The sequence below is a fragment of the Nerophis ophidion genome, linkage group LG03, assembly GCF_033978795.1.
Source record: "Nerophis ophidion isolate RoL-2023_Sa linkage group LG03, RoL_Noph_v1.0, whole genome shotgun sequence".
NCBI classification, from domain to species: Eukaryota; Metazoa; Chordata; class Actinopteri; order Syngnathiformes; family Syngnathidae; genus Nerophis; species Nerophis ophidion.
This window is the reverse complement of record NC_084613.1, coordinates 56,691,005-56,717,268: the sequence shown is the minus strand read 5'-3', so window position 1 is coordinate 56,717,268 and position 26,264 is coordinate 56,691,005. Positions and strand designations below refer to the sequence as shown.

Genomic DNA, 26,264 nt, shown 5'->3' with positions numbered 1-26,264 from the left:
TTTCCCTACTTTTTAAAGAAACCTTTGAATACATAATTAAAACATTTGTTTTGTTTATTTAATCAAAAACTATTAGATTAAAATGAGACTGCATACACTGCATCTGAATTACTTTTGGCAAAGTGCAAATTTGAATGTTTTTTTTTTTAACAACAGATAAAAAATTCACTTTTTATGGAATAATTTTCAAATAACTAAATTAAGAGCTTACTCTGGTTACCAATACGTCAGTCTTGAATAAAATACTTCTGTTAACAAAAACTAACATTGCACATTGGATGCAAATACACATTTATCTCCAATATTGAGATCAATAAAGTGAAAACATCAAACTTATGTCTTGAATAAAATACTTCTATAAAATGTAGAAGTATTTGCGTGGACATCGGGGGTGGTACCTCTGGATTGGCAGACTAGGATGGTGGTTCCTCTCTTTAAGAAGGGGAATCGGAGGGTGCGTTCCAACTATCGTGGGACCACACTCCTCAGCCTTCCCGGTAAGGTTTATTCAGGTGTACTGGAGAGGAAGCTACGCCGGATAGTCGAACCTCAGATTCAGGTGTAACAGTGTGGTTTTTGTCCTGGTCGTGGAACTGTGGACCAGCTCTATACTCTCGGCGGGGTCCTTGATGCTGCATGGGAGTTTGCTTAACATTTGCCTACATTTGCTTTGTGGACTTGGAGAAGGCATTCGACCGTGTCCCTCAGGAAGTCCAGTGGTGAGTGCTTTAGAGTATGGGGTATCCAACTGTCTGATTGTGGCGGTTCGCTCCCTGTACGATCAGTGTCAGAGCTTGGGTTATGGCAGAGTTTTTGCTATTATTTTTGGCGCAAAATACTAATAACACACCATGTACATTTTTTTGTATTTTTGTTATAGGGCTGTCGACATTGACGCATGTGATTAATAAAAGAAAAATGATTGTCTTACAATGACTGAAAGATGATTAATCACTGTTTGTTGTTACCAACGGAAGGCAGTGCGCATCGCACAGGCAGTGATCACGTCACATGCCGGTGTGATGATAGTTAGAATGATGTGCTCTGCGCTAGGGCTGGATGATTATGGGAAAAATAATAATCAAAATTATTTTTGATTGATATTGCAATCACAATTATTCATTTATTTGAAAATTGGAGTGCGTGGGTTCTCTCCAGGTCCTTCAGCTTCCTCCCACCCACGCCCAAAGACGTTGTTGTTTTTTCGACTACTATGTTTTCATAAAGGTGAGACGCCATAATCAAAATCGAAATAAAATTTAAATTAATTGTCCAGCCATACTCAGCCCCATTCCAAACAAACTCTGACTGAACTTTACATAAAACTGAGGTAATTAGTTAGTATTGCAGCTTTATCATTGGCGCACATCCAGTATAAAATGGCATCTTAGAGCGAAACTTGAACATGAGGATGTTGCGAGCATTAATGCTACATGGACAGCAAACAAAGGACATCAAACTATGCTGGCTGAGTTTATTTGCATTTACCAGAGATAAATTAAACAAGTATTTTCGAAATGGACAGCCACAGCACATGACACTATACATCTGTGAGGACCAAGTGCTGCATGATGTCGTTCATGTCGCCAACTAACGTCCTACACACTGGACCACACTCCTCAGCCTTCCCGGTAAGGTTTATTCAGGTGTACTGGAGAGGAAGCTACGCCGGATAGTCGAACCTCAGATTCAGGTGTAACAGTGTGGTTTTTGTCCTGGTCGTGGAACTGTGGACCAGCTCTATACTCTCGGCGGGGTCCTTGATGCTGCATGGGAGTTTGCTTAACATTTGCCTACATTTGCTTTGTGGACTTGGAGAAGGCATTCGACCGTGTCCCTCAGGAAGTCCAGTGGTGAGTGCTTTAGAGTATGGGGTATCCAACAGTCTGATTGTGGCGGTTCGCTCCCTGTACGATCAGTGTCAGAGCTTGGTCCGCATTGCCGACAGTAAGTCGGACACGTTTCCAGTGAGGGTTGGACGCCGCCAAGGCTGCCCTTTGTCACCGATTCTGTTCATAAATTATATGGATAGAATTTCTAAGCGCAGTCAGGGCGTTGAGGGGATCCGGTTTGGTGGATGCAGGATTAGGTCTCCGCTTTTTGCAGATGATATGGTCCTGATGGCTTCATCGGGCCAGGATCTTCAGCTCTCACTGGATCGGTTCACAGCCGAGTGTGAAGCGACTGGGATGAGAATCAGCACCTCCAAGTACGAGTGCATGGTTCTCGCCATCTTCGTGTTGGGGAGGAGACCCTTCCCCAAGTGGAGGAGTTCAAGTACCGAGGAGTCTTGTTCACGAGTGAGGGAAGAGTGGATCGTGAGATCGACAGGCGGATTGGTGCGGCGTCTTCAGTAATGCGGACGCTGTATCGAGCCGTTGTGGTGAAGAAGGAGCTGAGCCGGAAAGCAAAGCTCTCAATTTACCGGTCGATCTACGTTCCCATCCTCACCTATGGTCCTGAGCTTTGGGTTATGACGAAAAGGACAAGATCACGGGTACAAGCGGCCGAATTGAGTTTCCTCCGCTGGATAGCGGGGTTCTCCCTTGGAGAGAGGGTGAGAAGCTCTGCCAGCCGGGGGGAGCTTAAAGTAAAGCCGCTGCTCCTCCACATCGAGAGGAGCCATATGAGGTGGTTCGGACCTTTGGTCAGGATGCCACCCGAACACCTCTCTAAGGAGGTGTTTAGGGCACGTCCAACCGGTAGGAGGCCACCGGGAAGACCCAGGACACGTTGGGAAGACTATGTCTCCCGGCTGGCCTGGGAACGCCTCGGGATCCCCCTGGAAGAGCTGGACGGAGTGGTTTGGGAGAGGAAAGTCTGGGCTTCCCTGCTTAGGCTGCTGCCCCCACGACCCGACCTAGGGTATGCAGAAGAAGATGGATGGATATACAATGTAGTATTGTACATTGTATGCAAATAAGTAATCAAGGAAAACATTGAAAGGACTATTGTTTTTGTTTCAGTTAGTAGATAAACACAAGATTTTTCATTCGCACACATCTTGACAGTGTGCAGAGCAACTGCTTTAGTGATCGTTCTTCCCTGTGCTTCTTTCTCATCATACATGGCAGTAGGCTGATTTTTAGCCTGTAGTTTGTTTTTTACGGTCTTGTTCGTCTCGTTAACAGTTGTATTTCCTTCACTTTACTGGAGGCTTCAGTTTCAAATGCAAGAATAAGTTTGTTGCGCTGCTATGCACTAATCCCATATTTAATGACTGGGTTTTTTTTTATAATGATTATCCGTAAGCAATCCACTATTATATAGCCATCACCTGTGTTTGTCAAAAACACAACATTGACAGTTAAATTATAAACATAGGGATAAGATATACAACTGCACAGGAGTCATACTGTAGGCTAGAGCACAGCTGTTGGTGGTGGTCCAGTCAGTTTGGGAGGGGGTCTAGCCAGCTGGGAGCTACATTGTCAGCATTGAAATGTAAATCAAACTAACAAAGGTTTAATAAGAAGAAAAGCTACTTTGTATGTTGTCTAAATTAGACAAATCTTGTTATCTCATGGAATGTTAACAAGGAACTTTAAAGTAATCACTTACAAACATCCTAACAGTGTTAGGATGTTTGTTCTGCCTCTTTTTAAACTGCCTATCCCTTTTTTATGATTTTACCAAATATACAAACAAAGCAGTAAATAAGGTCATATTGTTTGCTCCTTCTTATCCTTGTAGCAATACGTTCTTTTTATAATTGCCTAAAAAACTTGCTGATGTTTTGGAATAAATTAAACGTCACATGTCCACAACGCTGAAGAATTTTCCGGCACATGTCCACAACGCTGAAGAATTTTCCATCTACGAGATATTTGTTTTAACCACATTTTGGTCTGGCAGTATTTTCATAGACAGACACCACTCGCTCTTTACATTGTTTGTAATCCATTCACTTCTGTTCCAGTAGTCAATACAAAACAAGAACATGAGTGACTTTGCATGTTCTTAAATCGCCCACATTGCAGCTGTTTGGCTATGTCGTGCTCAAGTGCTGCAAGTGGAAAAATACCTCGGAATGAAGCAGCATGCACAGTCGCCAGCTCTCCAGATAACTGTTGGAGTTAGTCATTGTGGTTAGTACAGTTCTCTGGTTATCAAAGCCAAAAAGAGAGACTGCTAAGCATGCAATTTGTTTTCGTTTTTTCAAAGAAAGAAGAAATATTTTCTTTGCAATTTTGGGTTATGGCAGAGTTTTTGCTATTATTTTTGGCGCAAAATACTAATAAGACACCATGTGCATTTTTTTGTATTTTTGTTATAGGGCTGTCGACATTGACGCATGTGATTAATAAAAGAAAAATGATTGTCTTACAATGACTGAAAGATGATTAATCACTGTTTGTTGTTACCAACGGAAGGCAGTGCGCATCGCACAGGCAGTGATCACGTCACATGCCGGTGTGATGATAGTTAGAATGATGTGCTCTGCGCTAGGGCTGGATGATTATGGGAAAAATAATAATCAAAATTATTTTTGATTGATATTGCAATCACAATTATTCATTTATTTGAAAATTGGAGTGCGTGGGTTCTCTCCAGGTCCTTCAGCTTCCTCCCACCCACGCCCAAAGACGTTGTTGTTTTTTCGACTACTATGTTTTCATAAAGGTGAGACGCCATAATCAAAATCGAAATAAAATTTAAATTAATTGTCCAGCCATACTCAGCCCCATTCCAAACAAACTCTGACTGAACTTTACATAAAACTGAGGTAATTAGTTAGTATTGCAGCTTTATCATTGGCGCACATCCAGTATAAAATGGCATCTTAGAGCGAAACTTGAACATGAGGATGTTGCGAGCATTAATGCTACATGGACAGCAAACAAAGGACATCAAACTATGCTGGCTGAGTTTATTTGCATTTACCACAGATAAATTAAACAAGTATTTTCGAAATGGACAGCCACAGCACATGACACTATACATCTGTGAGGACCAAGTGCTGCATGATGTCGTTCATGTCGCCAACTAACGTCCTACACACTGGAGATAGTTTGTATAAAAAAGAGATCAGCGCTGTCATTTGAAAAAAATATAAGCAGTTTTTGTAATCGAGGTTTTGTAATTATATGAAACCCAGCAGAAAAGACAAACCCTAACAAGGTAATCGAGAGGCACGTTTGACGTATTGACAATTGTCTCGTCTCTCGTCAATACACTTTTCTCTCTCTCTCACACTCACACACACACACTTTCTTCACAAAAATAGCGTGACACGTCACATTCGGTCCAACATTGCCAACAAAATGAAAACGGCTTACATTTGTTTAACCAACTAAAGAGTAAATGCATATGTAAATGTTGCACCATGTAAAGTTGTTTATGGATGTCTTTATTACATTATCTATAAATATGCTGTACATCTGTAGCTTGTTTGCTACATTATCGCAGACAATTTCAAAATATGTACTTAATTCTTACTATAGTTACAGTCACCGAATTTTAAACACATCAATGTCTTGCAGTTCAGTAAAACATTTAAAAAGTGTTCTTCTATGGCATTCTGACTACAAAATTGCAATTGTATCCAAATATTGGGGTATTTAATTAAGCACATTTTATTAAAGCAAGCCAAGTTTAATAATGTGATTCATCTGATTTAAAACATTTTTTTTATCACTTGACTGTCCTATTTTTTTTATGAATGTAGAGTTTGTAAATTCATTATCACGAATTTGTTTCATGATTAGTAATAGAGATCGACCGAAATGTTTTTTTCAGGGTCATTACAAATTATTAGTACTGAAGGAAGTTGATCATCAATATTTGGAGCCGGTATTCATGTACAGTAGAAGTGACATATTGGTGTCAAAATTTAGAACAATGATATTACAAACTTTAACTCTTAACTTTTTTTAAATGCATGAAATATGTCTGTTAAAAAAACAAGTTAATAAAAACAAACAAAAAGAGCAGGGAGTTCCTTGGCACAGTAGCATCTCTTATTCGGTAAATTTAAATAAAAATTTAATAAATAAATACAGTAGCTCCGTGAAGTTTTGCATCCCTGAAATCAATCAATCAATCAAGGTTTACTTATATATCCCTAAATCACAAGTGTCTCAAAGAGCTGCACAAGCCACAACGACATCCGCTTTTCAGATCCACATCAGGACAATAAAGAACTCAACCCTGTCACTCCTGTGGATTATGTTGTGTTTTTGTTATGTTTGGTCATGTTATGTTTTGCTTTTTTGGACATTCAGTTCTGTCTTTTCACTTCCTGGTTTGTTTTCGTCTCCATGCCAACCCATTAGTATCACCTGGTCTCCTAGTCACGTCCCTGTTCTCAGCCTCACATCTGTTTTTCACTAATGATCATAGCTGCTATTTAAGTCATTCTTTTTCTTGTCTTCGTCCTGGCATCTTCACACCCTACCATGCTGTTCCTACCTTCATGCCCTCGTTCACATTTCCATGTCGTGTAAGTTTTTGTGTATAGTTAATTGCCTTTGTGCTAAGTCTTTTCTTTATGTTCATAGTTTATACCATAGTGCAAGTGTTTTTTTTCCATAGCCAAGTTTTGTACCTCCACTGTGAGCGCTTTTTTTTTGTCTTTTGTTAGTTATAGTGTTAAAATAAAAAGATGTACTCACATTCACATCTCGCTCATGCTAACTTCCCTCTGCGTCGGGGAAACAATCCACGTCCAAGTCCTTGTTTGACAAACCCAATGGTATGACAATGAGAAACCCTGGAGGGGATCGCAGATGTGGGGATCCACAAACAATAAATAAACAATTAATAATGACAGAATATAATAAAAAACATCAATAAAATAGAATAAAACAAAACAATAAAATAGAATTAAACAATAAAATACATGATAGGAATGGTGGTAATAGAGGCTAAATATTACTAATTATTATCAATAATGGATGGATAGATGAAAGATATCCATCGAAAGGAGTCAGATGAGGTGGTTCGGGCATCTGGTCAGGATGCCACCTGAACATCTCCCAAGGGAGGTATTTAGGGCATGTCTGACCAGTAGGAGGCCACGGGAAAGACCCAGGAAAGGTTGGGAAGACTGTCCCCCGGCTGACCTGGAAACGCCTCGGGATATCGCGGGAAGAGCTGGACAAAGTGGCTGGGGAGAGTGAAGTCTGGGCTTCCCTACTTAGGCTGCTGCCCCCGCGACCTGACCTCGGATAAGCGGAAGAAGATAGATGGATGGATAGATGGAAGATACAAAAACAAAAAACACTACATATAAAAATAAAATACGCAGGTTCCAAAAAAAATATTGTTGGCTCTATTGAAGAACCCTTTGTACTTTATTAACCGAATATATATATATTTTAAATTAGATATTTATAGATAAATAAGCATCAGCCTGTAGAGTAAGTAGAAGGAGCATCAAGGAAAGATGTATAGGTTGAAAAGATATGCATGATGATGTTCTTGGGTGACCTGAGAGGTACTATATGGATGTGGCACACAACAGTCGATTGTAACACTATTGTTGTTTTAAGGGTGCCCCAATCATGTTTCAATACTGGCTACTTCTGACCATTCTTTGAATTAAATTGTCCATTTGACATTTTATCAGTGGCTATAGTGTGTTTGTGTGTGAATTGGCAAATTGATCTTGAGCCATTCTAAATGATCTAGTTTACTGTTAGCGCATCCATACTATTTGCTTTAATTAGAAAATCCAGTTCTCCAACTATTTGGTTTGTGAAAACGCCTTAGACAAGCCAGTTCAGCAACTCCCCTTGTTAGGTTGTCACAAAATGTCTGTTACCATATGCTTCACTCGATTTTGCCTTGTCTCAGGGTCATTTGTGTCATTATTAGTTGACCTGCGTGTGACTCTAAGCTTTTAAAGACCTTTCACATCGCAAAGTCTAAACACTCAGCCATTCACCTGTTTATGTTTATTGCGATCTTATAGAAAGCTTACTGTAGAATGTGATGGTCAAAATCATCAATATTTTATCATGTTTTACTTTATCTTATATCATTTTTAAAGAAAGTTTTGCCATTTATCATGTTTATGCACTGACATTTAGTGATCAACACCTACTTCCATGATTTTGCTTGTACTCTACCCCTATGGTTTTCCTCTGAGTCAGTGTTTTGCTTTTTCATGAAATTCAACCATTTGTATATGCTATTCACATCTTCCCTGGGAAACTGAAAGTTGTCACTTTGTTCATGGTATTATTAACCTCATCTTTCAACTATTCCTAATTCAGTTTAGGGCTTCAGCTCCACCCAAACAAGGCCACCGGCCTTGACAATATCCCCTCCAGATTCCTCATGGACTCTGCCACCACCATTGCCCCAATAATCACTCATATAATAAACCTCTCAATCAAACAAGGCCAAGTACCCAAGTACTCAAGATAGCAAGAGTAACCCCCCTTTATAAAAAAGGAAGCAAATTAGAACCTGGTAACTACCGACCTGTTTCTATTCTCAGTTCCATTTTGAAAGTAATGGAGAAAATAGTTTGTGAACAGGTTGATAGATACCTTGCTACTAATAAAGTAATGTACAAATTCCAAAACGGCTTCAGAACTAACCACTCCACTGACACATGCCTTCTCTATCTGACCGACCACATCAAACATGAGGTGGACGCGGGCAAATACTGCGGCATGGTCATGCTGGACATACAGAAGGCCTTTGACACCGTTAACCATGCTATACCGTTGGATAAGCTCCGAGCAATCGGATTCGACGAAACCTCATCAAGCTGGATGCAATCTTACTTGGAGGGGAGGAAACAGGTGGTAGAGGTGAACGGCACCATGTCCCCTCCCCTCTCAGTAAGCTGTGGAGTCCCTCAGGGGAGTATACTAGGACCTTTACTGTTCCTAATATACGTGAATGACATGCCATCAGCATGCCACTGTGAATTGTTCCTGTTTGCGGATGACTCGGCCCTGCTGGTATCCGGCAAAGACAAGTCACAGGTGGAACAAATCCTCAGTGCTGAACTCCTCAATATTTGCACCTGGCTCGCTGACAACAAGCTATCCATACACTTAGGTAAAACGGAATCCATCCTATTTGGGTCCCATATCAAACTTAAGAAGGTCAGTGACTTCACTATAAAAGTGGGTGACATTGTTATCACCAGGAAGGATGAGATCACCTACCTAGGTTCCATTCTAGAGGCTAATCTTTCCTGTGATAAAATGGCAACCAAGGTGATCAAAAAGGTCAACCAAAGAACAAGATTCCTCTACAGAATCTCCTCTCTGGTCAACAAAAACACCTTGAGGATTCTAGCGGGAACGCTCATTCAACCCTTCTTCGATTACGCTTGCACCTCCTGGTACCCCAGCACCTCCAAAACCCTCAAATCTAGACTTCAAACATCCCAGAATAAGCTAATCCGGTTACTTTTAGACCTCCACCCCAGATCACACCTCAATCCAACCCACTTCTCCAAAGTGGGCTGTCTCAGGGTGGAGGACAGAGTAAAACAACTTGCACTGAGCCTAGTCTATAAAATCCGCTACACCTCCTTGATACCGAAGTACATGTCAAACTACTTCCTTAACGTAAATGACCGCCATAACCACAACACCAGGGGGAGCTCCACAAACCACGTTAAACCCAGATTTCGATCTAACAAAGGTCTTAACTCATTCTCTTTCTATGCCACATCAATGTGGAATGCACTCCCAACAGGTATAAAAGTAAGTGCATCTCTATATTCCTTCAAAACCGCTCTAAAACAACACCTCCAGGCAACTTCAACACTTTACTAATACCCTCCTCCATTCACATCCCATCTCCCCGGATTATAAACAACTCAAATGTACTTCTAATGTATATACTTGTTCTTTTGCTATGTGAACTCACTATGTTCTCTGCTGGCTGTACATATCCTACTGTAAGACCTACACCGTTTCAATGTCCACATTTCTCTGTTGATGCAATTGTTGATGACCGAAGTTCTGATATCAACCAAAGCTCCTCATCCCACCCCCCGGATTGTAAATAATGTAAATAATTCAATGTACATACTATGATGATTAACTTGTGTGATGACTGTATTATGTTGATAGTATATATTTGTACCATGAATTGATTAACGTGGACCCCGACTTAAACAAGTTGAAAAACTTATTCGGGTGTTACCATTTAGTGGTCAATTGTACGGAATATGTACTGTACTGTGCAATCTACTAATAAAAGTATCAATCAATCAATCAAAGCTATTAATTATTTCAGTGATTGAGTAATCCATCAATCAATTATTACAGGGAAAAATTATAAGAAAAATAGTGATATTTAAGTTTTGTAAATCATCTTTATTTCTTTTTTACATTAAGGCTAACTAGCTAAAACACAAGCTCAAACTATACAGTGAGACTACGAGAGTTTGGATACATTTAAAGCGTTTCTGATCATACACAGTGATTTCTAAGACAGGCTGGCAGAGCTCTGACCAGCGCAAGATACGACAAATTTGGAAATAAACACGTCAGAGATGCCGCTTGCTTTCAGAGCCCTTGGAAAAGGCCGCACCCATGTGTACGGGATGCAGGGACTGCGCTACACCGTAAATCTGTTTAACCCCCCCAACTCAGTGTTTTAGGGCTCTATTATGCAAAACCAACTTTTCTTACCTATTGGTACTTGCTGTTGTGTATTTGGGATCTGCATAAGTCCCAAAAATTTGAAATCAAACCGTGGAAGTATTGTGGGGATATTTATGACATTGTTGCATTCCTTCACACTTCCGCCAAACAACTCGTTTAGAATGTGCATCAAATATTTTGCGCTCTTTGTAATGTTCTATATTCGCAATCAAACATCAAAGGTTTTGTCTTACCACTGCTAGCTGGAGTCATTTATTTAAATGGCTTCATTCAACCTGCAGTCCACACTTATTTCCTATGTGTGACTGCCATATACTGGTCACACTTGTCATTACATCATGTAAAACTGGTTCGAAGTCATCCCAACTATAAGTAATTGAAACACAAGGCGCACCGGGTTATAAGGCATACTGTAATTTTTTATAAAAAATTAAACAATTTTAAGTGTGTCTTTATAGTCTGAAAAATACGGTATGCTTTTTTTCTAACAAATCAGTGAATCGGCCTAATCAAAAACTTATTTTATTTTACAGTTGGTTCTTTATTTACTATTTCTTCTTTTGACCAGGGAATTCACCTAATAATTACTGAAGTACTTCGCCCTATGTTACCTAATGTAAGTGTAATGTGTCTCAGGCAGTATATTAAGAATAAAAAATTAATCAAACATTTAAAGAAAGATTGGTTAATTCCGTTTTTTTGGGCACACTTACACTAAGCAATTTGTATTTTGGTTGGGTAGACTTGACACTTGAAGTCTGCTTTGTTGGATGATCTGTGCTTCAAGCACAGTGCGCTTCCCTGGCCCCAGTTTAGTTGAAAAAAGTTAAGCCAGAACTTGTCGCAGTTGCTCATAAGGGAGCACATGCAGCATTAAACCTGGACTTGTACAAATAATGAGATCAATAATTTTGCACGTAAATAATTACCTCAACCTTGCACAATATAAAGAGCTTGATTCAAAATAATTCAGTCAGAAAAGTTATAGTAATACACCTGCCAAACCCAAAATAAGTTCAGTGTCGGATGAGATAGGGGTAATAGAACAAAGTAATGTAATTGTTTTTTTTTTACTGATGTACACATTCCATGTTGCTTTGGAATTAAACAGATCTTCAAGGAGATGTACAGTAATACTGGCCTTCCTGTGTGTAAGCAGTGGTTAGAACGATACAGATCTGGAGTTTAATGTGCCGTACCATTAATACAGTTTATCGACTGTGCCACTAGATACCATCACCATTTTCACAGGGAGGATGTTGGGGAGGTAATTTGAGCCTAGACAATTAACACAAAGTGATATTTTAGAATGTTCTAAATACACTTAACTCTTCTATCTCGATTGTCTTCAGATAGTCTCCGATGCTGCTGACCAAGGGGTCACTATAACTGGCAACAAGACTTTCAACAACTGGAACTGGCCCAACGCTGTCATCTTTGCCGCCACTGTCATAACTACTATAGGTAAGTACTAGACCTGGGAATGTAATGCTACCTCACAAAACATTATGTTATACAAGGCTCACAATAGCATTTCTATCTAGATATGGCCATACCATGATTATTGATATATTGTTTCTAATACCTTTGCAAAAAAGTCGTGTGTTTTTATGGTCGAACAAAAACAAACAAAAATGTATACTTTTTACTTTGCAGCATTATTTAACAAGATTACAATCTGCAGTACTTCAAACTAAGGATCTAACCGTACGATGTTATCATGTTATTAAGGCAACAATACGATATTGTTGTATGTCCAAAAAAATGAAAAATTAAGTGACAGGAATGTTTCGGATAAAAAACACTTACTCTAATTAATTGAAGACAAGCATAATTCTAAAATGTTGTAATCATATGTATTACTATTGTTAAGTGCAAATAATTGTGCAGGGACATCCACTGTTTCAAGAAAATATATATTTTTTAAAAACCTACACCTGCATGTTTTTAAAGTGACAATGTTAACACCTGCTGTAAAACAATAATGCTCACTATAGTGTCTTTCAATTTTTACTTTCTGAGATGAGGGGGGAATTATGAGGACAACAGGGGGACAGGACAGAGGTTGAATGCATGTATTTATGTGTACGTATTCTTGTGCTATATGTGTGTGTGAAAGTACGTATGTATGTGCCTATTAGAGTTCTATGGTATATTACTATACTAATTAAGTACGGCGATACTAATTAATGGGTGACTATAGAGCCAAGACGCATGCTGTTGAGTGTGTCAAAATGCGCACACACAAGGGGCATACAAGCAATAACATCTTGAATGGCAAAAGAATGGCAAAAAAAACATTTTTTTACTGGTAAATAAAGAGGGTGCTTGAAGTGCAATATGGAGTTTTTTGGGCTTCAAAACTAACTAACTTTAAACAGGGAAGCACCGTGCTGCAATTTCTGCTTTAAAACACGCCTCGCCAAATGTGCTGATTAGTATTACCACTGTTGCTTCAAACTTAGGTAAACTTTTGAATACTAAGCATTCAGAAGTGCACTAGGAGTTATAGAGTGACAGGTAACAATGTAGTTGTTACACCTGTCCTGCTGTTCGGCTCTGGTGCAGACCGTAGTGAAGGATCACATGGCAGACATTTCTTCCAAGGTCGATGTTTTCGTCGGGGGTAACACTCTTCACTTTACCCGGCAAATAGTCTGCTAAGCTCTGCTTCTGGTTTGGAATGACGAGGCTGCCGAGTCGTGACAATCTGGTTGCTTTATTAATAGTTTTGCAGGTTACGTCCTACTGCGCAGTGCAAGCGCTCCTTCTCTATCTCTTTACTTGCTCACTTACTCACTGACGTCACTCAGACAACATGTTGCCATTCTCACAAACACATACGATACTCTTATAAGTTAACCAGCTCCCCTGCTGTGCACATGTAGATAGTAGATGCTCACACAGCTGCCTGGCTTAATGCCAAATATTAGCGGAGTTAAAACTTCCCATGTCAACTAATGCAAGTGAAATAATTGAATGTTGTAACAAATTCCAACAATTTGTGTTTTATCTTTAACAAATGTGTTTTACCTGCTGCATGGCTTATATGTGTACATTTATCCATAGTTTTGTTTTTACTTACTTACTTGTTCTTACTATCCATCCATTTCCTACCGCTTGTCCATTTTGGGGTCGAGGGTTTTTTCCTAAAGCACATACCATGTGGCAACCATAAATCATGAGGCATTTAATGTAATGTCAATAAAGCTTTTCATTTTACTCTTACTTATTTCTTGATTATGGCTGGCTATATATGTAAATTGTAAATTGTTTTTTGAGTGCAACAATAAAAACAATGGGTTTAATGCCCCTTAATTTATAGTTTAACCTTGTAAAACTGTTATGCGGGTGCAATAGAAAATATATGTTTATTGTATTTTAAGATTTTCTGTTAAAATAATGCCAATATTGAACATTTTTGTAGTTTCCTTTATTTGGAAAAGTATCGATATACATTTTGGCACCGGCACCAAATTATTTGTATCGGGTCCTGTATGACATGTAAAACGGTGACTAGTCCCATTTGGAAGGAACGATGAAAGAAGTTTAAAGCACCAAAACAATCATCGCATCAATAATCAAAACATGAATTGCAATATTGTGATAAATGGTCATATCGATATTTTGTTATAGTAAAGATTTTGACAATGAATTTAAATTGTCTTGTTGAGGTAAATTGTTTGTTCACTCTCATTCACTGTTTTCTTTAAGGTTATGGAAACATTGCTCCAAAAACCTCAACTGGACGTGTGTTTTGTATCTTCTATGGGCTCTTTGGTGTGCCTCTGTGTCTTACCTGGATCAGCGAGCTTGGGAAGTTCTTTGGTGGACGAGCCAAGCACTTTGGCCAATATCTAACCAAGAAAGGATTTTCACTGGTAATTTGATATTGGCTTGTACATCTCCTGAACAAAAAGCCATCTGAACTGTTTTGTTCGCTCTATTCCAGAGAAAGGCTCAGTTTACCTGCACAGCTATATTTCTTCTCTGGGGGTTGCTGATCCATTTAGTCCTTCCACCTTTTGTTTTCATGTCCCAGGAGGGTTGGACATATATTGAAGGCCTGTACTTTTCCTTTGTCACCTTGACAACGATTGGTTTTGGTGACTTGGTAGCAGGTAAGTTTCCACCTCGAAACTTATCTTACTAAACATAATCACTTCTTACGATAATCTCATAAATCCACTTTACACTCTTTTAACTTTGACTTTATCCTGCATGTTCTGTTAAAACTGTACTGTTTACATTTACTGGAGACTTCCTATTGAGAGGGACGTTATTCACTTTCAATTCCCCTTATTGATCAAGTTGGTTCTGCCGTCAGATAGCATTTGGCCCACCAGTGATTGGAATTGTGGGAATATGAGTCATTAGGCTGCGCATGTATTGCAATTTCGGTTAAATTAATAATGCACTTTGATTTATCTGGATTGATTTTGACTGTCCTAACAGGTTAATTTTCCTGTTTTTTATCCGTCTAAAAAATAGTCACTTCGGTATGTTTTAAGATACTTGAATAATGATGAAAAATCCCTTCGGACAGCAACAATAACCTGCATTGTATTGTCTTGTCAGGTGTGGAACCCACCAAAGATTACCCAACGCTGTATCGTTACTTTGTGGAAGTGTGGATTTATCTTGGGCTGGCCTGGCTTTCCTTGTTCTTCAACTGGAAAGTACGAATGGTGGTCGAAGCCCACAAAGCACTGAAGAAACGACGCAAGTTACGCAAGCTATCTCTCGATGAGCTACGGCTTTACAAAGAGTCTCACAAGGCCGCACTTCGCCTGCCACCCACTCCTAAGGATGTCAACATCTTTGGATTCCTGTCTAAGAAGCAAGAAGGCTACAATGACCTAATCAAACAAATTGGCACAAAAAGTGATGAGCGAGACAATAGTAGCCTAGGGAACGCCAACAGCGATGCCAAAGACATGTCTAGGTCTAAGAGCTGCAATGACGCCCCTATGTTTAACGGCCACACGATTCTTAGTTTAGAGCGTTCACCACGGCACAAGAGGCGATACAGCTTCAGTGACTGTGTCACTGTTGCTTTCTCAAAGTCTAAAAACTACCTCCTGGGCTCTGACAGCGGTTTGCTGCTAACGGAGGATCATGTCGACAGGGATGCCGAACTTGACCAAGACCAAATATATGAGAACCAACTTGACAAAGATGTGGACTTGGAGAATCCGGGATTGGGAGATTGTGGAAGAAGTAGTCGAAGGAGGTGGGATTCAAAAGACTATCATTCCCTTACGTTCCAAAATGCAAATATTACTTTCATCGATGAGGAAAACTTTCTGAGCAATCTGGAGGAGGAGGATAACGACGATTCCAAAGCGAAATTATCTATAACAACTTGTGATGAGAACATTGAAAGCGACTCCAAAGAGGAGCAGAGTTCAGTGTCAGACTTCTGTGTTTTTAGCAGTGATGTATCTGAACAGAGCCACTCTTATGAGACGCTTGTCGAGGAATATTCAAAGGAGAACAATACAGAACCTTGAAAGAACAAAGAACTGTCTTATGAACTGTAATGGTATTGGAAGGTTTTCTAATGTGAACTGTTTAAAAAAAAAAAAAAAAAAATTGGACACCCCATTGCGCTTTTGGGGTAGGAATAGGATAAACCACCGAGCCAAATGAATGTTTTCTTTATCTTACAAATGAAAATCCAGAGTATTTGAGCTTCCTGTGATCCTGTTGCTATCAGCTCTATTTATGTAATGTCGGCCAAATGTCTTATTCATATCTCAATCATGATCAAATCGACTGTTTTCCTCTTCCACACTTCTTTTCTGTGCGTTGACCATTTAGAAAATGATGTACAGTATATGTTTGAACATATAAGTTATTACATACACCATATTGGTGTTTTTAGAGTATTTAAAAAGGTGGGCATAGCAGTAGTCTGTATAGTCAAAAGGGTTTATGTGTCTCTCATTGCACAATTCCACCAGATGAGGACAGACAAAGTCCATTGTAGGGCAGATTAAGTATTTTTTTTTTCCAACCCAAGTTTATCTATTGTCCTAAGAGAACGTTTTTCTTTACGTTTCGTTCATAAGTCCTTGATGAAAGGTGTCTATTCTGAGATTGCTTTTTGTTTTGACTGTACACAACAGCCTTGTGGCAGCACCAAGGTCATCAAGTTTTCACTGGTGACTTAAAAAAACAACTTACAGCTAATTCAAGGATAATTGTTAAAGGAAAAACAAACATTATGAGCTGAAAAGCATTGTTTGTTATTAGAAATAGTCTCATGAGGAAATCACAAAATATATTATTAGCAAAAGTTTCCTTGTAAATCCCCCCCAAAACACTCTGAGAATATAGTCACTTTATTCCTGAAGTAAACCAGACACTGTATTATTGTATACATATATTATTATTGTATACAATTTTTATTGTGTATATATATATATATATATATATTGTTATCTGACCGCATCAAATACAATTTTTGTTGCCGTTTTTATTGTTGGAATATATTACATTTGATATTTACCTACCAAGGTACACTTTTTTCCCACCCAGCCCCACTTCATTGTATTGTATTCATCTTGTAAATATTGGCCAAAAGCCCATCAGGAGCCACAAACACACCTCTTCTGACGACATGGCCTTGCTACTATTTGCCTTTGGGGGCTCGCACTGACAGAAATGACTGTAGTAATGCAAATGACACCCAGCGAGGTGAACAACAGAGCAGATCAATTATGTGTACATGTGTTTCAGTTATGTGCCAAAGTCAGCAGAAATCTTCCTCTCTGTTCACGTTATTTGAAACAGTTTGAGGGAAGCAGTTAAGAATTCCTGTCCATGGCCTTTACTTGCTCTTCTCCTGCCTTTTGCACACGCCTTAGAAAACTTGAAACCGTGTTGCTGTGAACGGCAACTTATGAGATCCCAGTGCCATACAGCAGGGTTGTTGTCAATTTTGAAGTCTCAAAATAATTTCAAGTCATTGTAATGTAAATATTTGGTGATGTTTGAAGTTGTTGTGTCACATGGATCACCTTCTGCCTTACACTACCTTAAATTAGAGGAAACGATGTACAGCGCAACTTTATAGTAAATCACGTAAGTTGTAAACCTTTTCACTCAAGGACCAGGGTGTGTAATATTTTAGGGTTTTTTTTCCCACCACTGACATTTCTGGGTCACATTTAATGTGCATTTCTCTGGTGGATTGTTATGCTTTCCTAGTACTTGCCTACATATACTAAGATGATTTACTTCCTAAAGGTTAAACCCATTTCTACATTTTCCCTCACTCCTTTTTGTAAGATCTCCACTGTGGCTATTTACCTGTATGTGTGGTTGACTTTTTTATGATTAAATTATTAATGTTTGTATATGATTGTATTCTTTGTGTAAAATAAACATTATTGAAATGTGGCTTGATGATTTAACTCTTAGTAAGAGCTAGTTATGCCAACATTTTTGTTGTCTAACAAAGTCTTGAGGTCTTCTCCTTGGACCATGTAAGCGTTTGCTGTTTCTTTACTGTGCAACTAATGTTTACTGTGGATCCCCTTTTGCAGGCAACATTCTTTACAAAGACCGAATGTGTGCTGTACTTTCATCCCCACAGATTTATTGTTAGCCTCTGTGCCGCCATTTCACGCATACGTAAATAGACACCAGTGACGTGCGGTGAACTAAACACCAGGTGAGGCACACATACTATTTTTCTTCTTTTTTTTTTTTTTTTTTTTTTTACTTGAATTCATATGTGCAGCTCTAGTCATTGTTGATTTAGGTTGCACATTAAAGTTACAGGAACAAAAAAAAAAGAGTTAGTCGCTTTCATAAAAACGTTATAATAATGATATTATGATATGATAAATGGGTCCAAAAAACATTTGATAAAGTTATTAAATACTTTTTGGTCACATTTGCTTTTAACAAATTAAATCAAGTATTGTGAGTGTATATTATCTTTCTGTATTTGTATTTGAAGCAGTAATAGCTATCCTCCATGAAAACATACTTTGTATGTTCGCATTCATTTTGTTTTAAAGTCCAGTTTAGAGAAGTATTTAATCTTGGATACAGTATATAATCCTCCATATTGGCAGAAACATTCATTTAATTCAATTTCATTCCAAGAAATTAAAAAATATTTTTGCATCTGACAAAAAATCCTCACCAACACTGGCTTACTCTAATAAAAAGGCCATGTTTGTTATAAATACAGTTAAAAAGAAAATACAAAAATGCTGATTTCTGCTGGAAAGACCTGCGTCTGCTAGCTTGAGCGCCCCCACTTCTCACCGTGTGGCAAATCAGAATACTGCTGAGGCATCTAACCGCAAGTTGGCAATATATCGCCCCCTACCTTGAGGCAGAGGTACTTGCTGTCTCAAGACCTGCCTTTTCCACGTGGCAACAAGCATGCGCCCCCTTACACGCACGCCCAATACACACTGTGTGTAGCCGTGGAGGCACCGCCTGTGTCTGCCTCACTTCTCATCTGCTGCATTGTTTTGATCAGGAAACATGGAATTTCTGTGATTTTGACCATGAAAATTATCAATATATACAGGAACCACACCAAAATCACATAGAAAGCATAAACCAAAAGAGAAATATTAAAACTTATTTTATTACTTAGTTTTGGAACATCTCATGATTGAGCCACCAGGTGGCAGGTGAGGCACTGCCTCACTTGCCTCCCCTGACAGCACGTCACTGGTACACATAGGTTGAAGATGGATTGGATAAAAACCTAATACAATGACATTTCTGTCTTCAGTCTAAAAGGAAGCGTCACCTCAAGTTTCGCAGCACATCTCATGACCATTTTGGTTTTGTAATTCAACTACTGTACCGTCATAGTTAAGCATTCCGTCAAACGATACATTTTTAAAATCAGATACGTTATCATTTTGATTAATTTCAATTGATCGTAGTTGACTTAACATATTTAAATCCAGTAATCCTTTTACAGAAAATATTCTGTAATAGTCATTGGTGGAAGTGGATACAAGGAACCCACAAACCCAATATTCAAATTATTGAAATCTATTGAAATGGTAAGAGTACAATATTCTAAAAAAAAATTATAAAGCACAGTTTTGTAAAAAGAAAAAAAATATTATAACCTAAAGGAAACTGAAATTTAAAAAAAGATCAAATTTTAGAAAGTGACAATAGAAAGATACATCTCAGTCAAATGTGTTAGTTTATGGAACAAACTTGACAGGGGATCTATTTCTGTATTTAATAAACTCAACTAAAAAAGCAGGACCATGAAAAGATATAACAGAGTAAACTTATGTTTTTATTTATTTTTTGTTTGTATTTGTTGTGTGTTATAAAATCAAAATGGCACCTTAATAGTCATCGCAGTTAAAGAATGTTGTACATGTGTAAATAGGGTTCACATATTATTGGTTTATACTTATTTATGATCCTTTTCATTCATGATTCATTTTAACATATCAATTGTTTTCATTTGACATTGGGGGAATTAAATAAAAAATAGTCAAAGTACCCCAATATTTTTTTTACACAAATGCTATTTTATCATCAAGATGTCAGAACATTCATGAGAAAAGTGCACGTTTTGAAAAAGTCTGCAATAATATTGCAAATTAGGGGGTTGATGTATACCAGTCGATAATATACTAGTAAACACATCATCTTTGCACTGGTGTATGCATTGGCCTCCACGGTTATGGTAAAGGGAGCATGCGTGGTCAATGTAAATTGCGTGTTTAATCTGCATTTATACATGATTTTTTTTTTTTTTTTTTAACGATTAATTGTATACTTTGCTGTGGTAACTTGACAGCTCTCCTATAGGCTTATAACAGCATGTGTTGTTGAATTATCATAAGCGTGAAGGCAAAACAGTGGCAAAGTTAAACTTATGCACACTAATCAGTGTTTCACAAGAAAGAGTGGCACCTTCACCCGCAGAAATGTTCATTGCTCCAGCTTCCACAGATGATGGTTGAAAATGTGCTGCAGCAAGTGGAAAACAGTCCCTGCTACTGTGGGATTTCACGCACGACTCGATCAGTTCACATTTTCAGGGTTTTTGCCTTATAATTTCATGTTGTAAATATGAATCAGTACAGACAGTCATTGGTAGTTCTAAGGTTTTCAGACTGCTGCTTTTTGAGTTGGCAGTGCTTCCGCCTGAGGAATTCAAGTGTCACTGGTGTCATTACTTGTCATTACGGAGCACAGGGTCAGACAGGAGACCTATGGTGGTTTCACATGAAAGTAGCTGTGGAAAATGGTGTAGATTAGAGTAAGAGGCAGATTTACTTTAATGAAAGGAGAGTATTTTGTCAACCATTCTTTATGTGCAGTATTTGGCACAGAGCATTGATTTAACTGTGAAATTACATCACTGAATAAGCACATATTTAACTTTGTTGTTGATTTTGTAAATGCAGAAAGTTTTAGAAACCTCTAGTAAGAGGTGGCTAGGCAAACTTGATATCTATTTTTTTATTCGCGGGACGGCGTGGCGCAGTGGAAGAGTGGCCTTGCACAACCCAAGGGTCCCTGGTTCAATCCCTACCTAGTGCCAACCTCGACACTTCACCCTTGCTCCTGATGGGTGCTGGTTAGTGCCTTGCATGGCAGATCCCTCCATCAGAGTGTGTATGAATGGGTAAATGTGGAAGTAGTGTCAAAGTGCTTTGAGTACCTTGAAGGTAGAAAAGCGCGATACAAGTACAACCCATTTATTTATATATATATATATTTTTTTTTAAGTTCTTCTACATTGCTGCCTTTGCTAGACATGTACATTGTCGCGTCAACTTTTATAACAAAGGCCAAGTTAGATTTTGTGTGTTGTTGGGTTCATAGGGAGATAAATAAGATAAAATTTAGACTGCAACTAAGAGTTCTATGGAATTTTTCATGGGTGCCCTGATCCGATATTAATATTGGTTTGATATTAGTTTAAAGTATTCTATTTAAGCAGTCCTACAGCCCATTAACTTGTGGAAAGTGGGACACCCAGTTATCAAAATGTCCTCCAATAAGCACGCAATGTTGGTCTTTCCTTGCATTTTAGTGAAGTCATTCACAAAGGGAAAACGTTGTAGGCAATAGGCTACTTGGAGCTATCAGCTACACAACGGCTAAGCACACAATAGCACACACGCTATAGGTACAGTGCATCCGGAAGGTAGTTACAGCGCTCCAGTTTTTCCACATTTCGTTATGTTACATCAAGGGTGGTACGATATACCGGTGCTAATAAAGTATCGCAATACTAATTAATTGAAATCGGTTACTATACTACCTTTGAAAAATACCGGTACCGTTCTTTCATCCAAATACCGTTGTGCGGCGGTGACTACGGATCTGAGGCGCATGATGCTAAGTGTGTCAAGACGCACACACGAAGGACATACAAGCAATAACATCGTGATGGAGAAGAATGGCAAAAAGCGACAATACTACTGGTTAATAAAGAAGGTGAGTGAAGTGCAATATGGAGTATTACCACCGTTGCTTCAAACTTAGGTAAACATTTAAATAATAAGCATTCAGATCTGCACAATGAGTTATGAAGATCATGAATTGATTAACGTGGACCCCAACTTAAACAAGTTGAAAAACTTATTCGGGTGTTACCATTTAGTGGTCAATTGTACGGAATATGTACTGAACTGTGCAATCTACTAATAAAAGTATCAATCAATCAAAGAGTGACAGGTAATAATGTAGTTGTTATACCTGTCCTGCTGATCAGCTCCGGTGCAGACCATAGTCAAGGATCACATGGCAGACGTTCCTTGCAGGGTTGATGTTTTCGTCAGGGGTAACACTCTTCACTTTACCCGGCAAAGGGTCTGCTGAGCTCCACTTTCCGGTCAGAATGATGAGGCCGCCGATTCGTGACAATCTGGTTGCTTTGTTAATAGTTTTGCAGGACACAACCGGAACCATTCATCACTCTACTGCGCAGTGCACGCGGTACCTCTCTTTCTCTTTACTCACCCACTCACTCACTGACATCACTGAGACAACACGTGGCCATTCTTGCAAACACACACACGCTACTCTCATAGGTAAACCAGCTCCCCTGCTGTGCGCATGTAGATACATAACATGTAGACACGCACAGAGCTACATGGCTTGATGCCAAATATTAGCGGAGTTAAAACCGCCCATGTCAACTAAATCAAGTGAAATGACTAAATTGTGAAATAAATTGCTACAATTTGTGTTTTCTCTTTAACAAATGTGTGTTTTACCTGCTATGTATCTTATCCGGGTACATTCATCCCAAGTTTTGTTTTTAGTACTTACTAATAAATGTATTTTTCTTAAAGCACAGACCAGGAGTGGCAGCCATAAATAATGAAGCATTTAATGTAATGTCAATAAAGCTTTTTAATATATTCTGATCTAATCCTTGATTATGGCAGACTATATGTAATATGGAACATTGTAAATGGTTCTTTGAGTGCAACAAGAAAAGCCCAATGTGTTTAATACCCTTTAATTTATATTTTAACATTCTAAAATTCTTATTTGAGTGCAATAGAAAACATATGTTTATTATATTGTAAGATTTTATGTTAAAATAAAGGCAATACTAAAGTTTTTCGTAGTTCCTTTTATTTGGAAAAGTATCAAAGTATCAATATACATTTTGGTACCGGAACCAAATTATTGGTATTGGGACAACTTTAGTTACAGCCTTAGTCCAAAATTGAATAACTCCATTTTTGTCCTCGAATTTCTACACACACTACCCCATACTGACAATTTGAAGTTGTTTTTAAATATTCGTAAATGTATTAAAAATTCTCTAGATAAAAATCACAAGCACATAAGTATTCACAATCTTTGCTCAATCCTTTTGTTGATGCACCCATTATTCCATCCATCCATTTTCTACCGCTTGTGCATCTCGGGGTAGCAGGTGTGCTGAAGCCTAACCAAGCTAACGGCGGGGATCCCCTTGGACAAGTCGCCACCTCATCAGTGTCAACCTATCTACAGGTGCATGTCTTTGGATGTGGGAGGAAACCAGAGTGCCCGGAGGGAACCCACGCAGTCACGGGGAGAGCATGCAAACTCCACAGTGAAAGTCCCCGAGCCTGGGGATTGAACCCAGGACCTTCTTATTATGATGCACATGCACTAACCCCTAACCCACCTAAGGGAATAAGCAGTAGAAATTGATGAATTATTGACGTGTTTCTTGCTACTTTGTTGTATATTTCTATATGAGATTTCCAGTTCATTTGATCATCTATTATTACACCCAAAAATGTGTTCTCTTTTACCCTTTCAGTGTCTTCTCTCTCTATTTGTATTTGTGTTTGACTTTCCCTTCTACTGTTACCAAATAGCATTATTTTAGTTTTACTGAGATTCAAAGACAGTCTGTTTCTGTCAAACTATCTTTTTAATTTGATAATTTCTTCTGTTACTTCTAGTAGCTTCTGTGTGTTCTTTCCTGAAAACCATACAGTAGTTTCCATCATAGATTATTAAAACTGGCAGATGATCACTGATGTCGGATATTAGCAGACCACTTGTAGTATTAGTAAAAATATTATCAATAATTGTGGCGTTGCGTCCTGAGATTCTGCTTTGCCTTGTGATTTTAGGATAAAAACTCAGGCTATACATTGTGTCAAAGTAATCTGTGGGCTTTTGTTTGTTTGGGTTCAAGAGGTCAATGTTGAAGTCTCCACATAAGAAAGTTATTGTTTGACTGATTTCAGTAAAAGTTGCCTTAATCCAGTTCTCAAACGTATCAATGTTTGACTCTGGTGATCCGTACATACAACTGATGAGTACGTTTTTGTTTTTTTCCTGACATATTTCAATGGTAATACATTCTAAGATATTAGCAATAGCTAGTGACACATTTTTTACCACTTTGTAGTTGAGGTTCTTCATCAAGTACACAGCTATTCCCCCTCCGTTCTTGTTAGTTCTATTTATATAATTTAGTTCATATCTTTCCAGGTCAAAATCCATTCCCTTTTTTGCATCCATCCATGTTTCTGAGATAGCGATAACTTTGAAGGGTTTGTTGAATTGTTTCAAAAAATGCTTCACATTGTTGTGGTTAGCATACAAACTTTGCTGTTAAAATGAATAATCGACAGCTTGTTTTGTGTTTCCGTCATATTGTTAGTTTGTATAAAAAAACAATTATTCCTGGTGTGGAAGAAAACATTTGTATCTGCATCTAAATCCTTACCTAATTCTAGACTATTGTAATCTATGCTGCTGAAAGCTTTCAGTTCCATACTTTCCTGTTCACCAATCATTTGTGTTGCCGTATGAATGTCTGTAAGTGAAGATCATATTGTTTCGTATTCTCTTGGAGTGTTGTAATTTTGTAGTCGAATGTCATTGTTTGTTTTCCGTCAGACTGTGGGTGAAGTTTACGACCATGAGGGGGACAACAGGAGAAATGAAGGAATATCGTGTGTAGATACAACAGAGCAGCTTGACACAGTTCTCTTCTAATGAAATGAAAGCAGTTCAAATTGTTTTTACACACACTTTTTACTTGGCTCTGGAAGTTTAGATTATTGTCAAGTCAAATACTATGTCTCTTTAACTTCTTGGATAATTTAATTACCTATGTATACATTAAATAAGTTGTTTGAAGGTTCTGCTTGAATTGATAAGCAAATGAAGACTGTTTTCTGAACATTCTGTGTTAATTGAGATTTTTGAAGCCAGGTTGAAATGTTAACTAGAGATTCTGTCAACTGCTGCCCAGCTATAGAGGAATTATTTGCAGGTACATTAATAAATGTGTTTTCAATCAATCAATCAATCAATGTTTATTTATATAGCCCCAAATCACAAATGTCTCAAAGGACTGCACAAATCATTACGACTACAACATCCTCGGAAGAACCCACAAAAGGGCAAGGAAAACTCACACCCAGTGGGCAGGGAGAATTCACATTCAGTGGGACGCCAGTGACAATGCTGACTATGAGAAACCTTGGAGAGGACCTCAGATGTGGGCAACCCCCCCCCCTCTAGGGGACCGAAAGCAATGGATGTCGAGCGGGTCTAACATGATACTGTGAAAGTTCAATCCATAGTGGCTCCAAGACAGCAGTGAGAGTCCCGTCCACAGGAAACCATCTCAAGCGGATCAGCAGCGTAGAGATGTCCCCAACCGATACAGGCGAGCGGTCCATCCTGGGTCCCGACGAGCGGTCCATCCTGGGTCTCGACTCTGGACAGTCAGTACTTCATCCATGGTCATCGGACCGGACCCCCTCCACAAGGGAGGGGGGGACATAGGAGAAAGAAAAGAAGCGGCAGATCAACTGGTCTAAAAAGGAGGTCTATTTAAAGGCTAGAGTATACAGATGAGTTTTAAGATGAGACTTAAATGCTTCTACTGAGGTAGCATCTCGAACTGTTACCGGGAGGGCATTCCAGAGTACTGGAGCCCGAACGGAAAACGCTCTATAGCCCGCAGACTTTTTTTGAGCTCTAGGAATCACTAATAAGCCGGAGTCTTTTGAACGCAGATTTCTTGCCGGGACATACGGTACAATACAATCGGCAAGATAGGCTGGAGCTAGACCGTGTAGTATTTTATACGTAAGTAGTAAAACCTTAAAGTCACATCTTAAGTGCACAGGAAGCCAGTGCAGGTGAGCCAGTACAGGCGTAATATGATCAAACTTTCTTGTT

The 26,264-nt window shown here is 38.7% G+C and overlaps 1 protein-coding gene across 1 annotated transcript in view; it reads left to right on the top strand.

The window, feature by feature from the left end:
- Nucleotides 1-17,990, top strand: part of kcnk5a (potassium channel, subfamily K, member 5a) — a 30,108-nt gene extending 12,118 nt beyond the window's left edge. The window contains exons 2-5 of the mRNA XM_061895675.1: nucleotides 11,936-12,047; nucleotides 14,298-14,464; nucleotides 14,536-14,704; nucleotides 15,162-17,990. Coding sequence (XP_061751659.1) covers nucleotides 11,936-12,047; nucleotides 14,298-14,464; nucleotides 14,536-14,704; nucleotides 15,162-16,096 — 1,383 coding nt within the window. The 3' untranslated portion in view covers nucleotides 16,097-17,990. The remainder of the gene's footprint in view (nucleotides 1-11,935; nucleotides 12,048-14,297; nucleotides 14,465-14,535; nucleotides 14,705-15,161) is intronic.
- The last annotated feature ends 8,274 nt before the right edge of the window (nucleotides 17,991-26,264 follow it).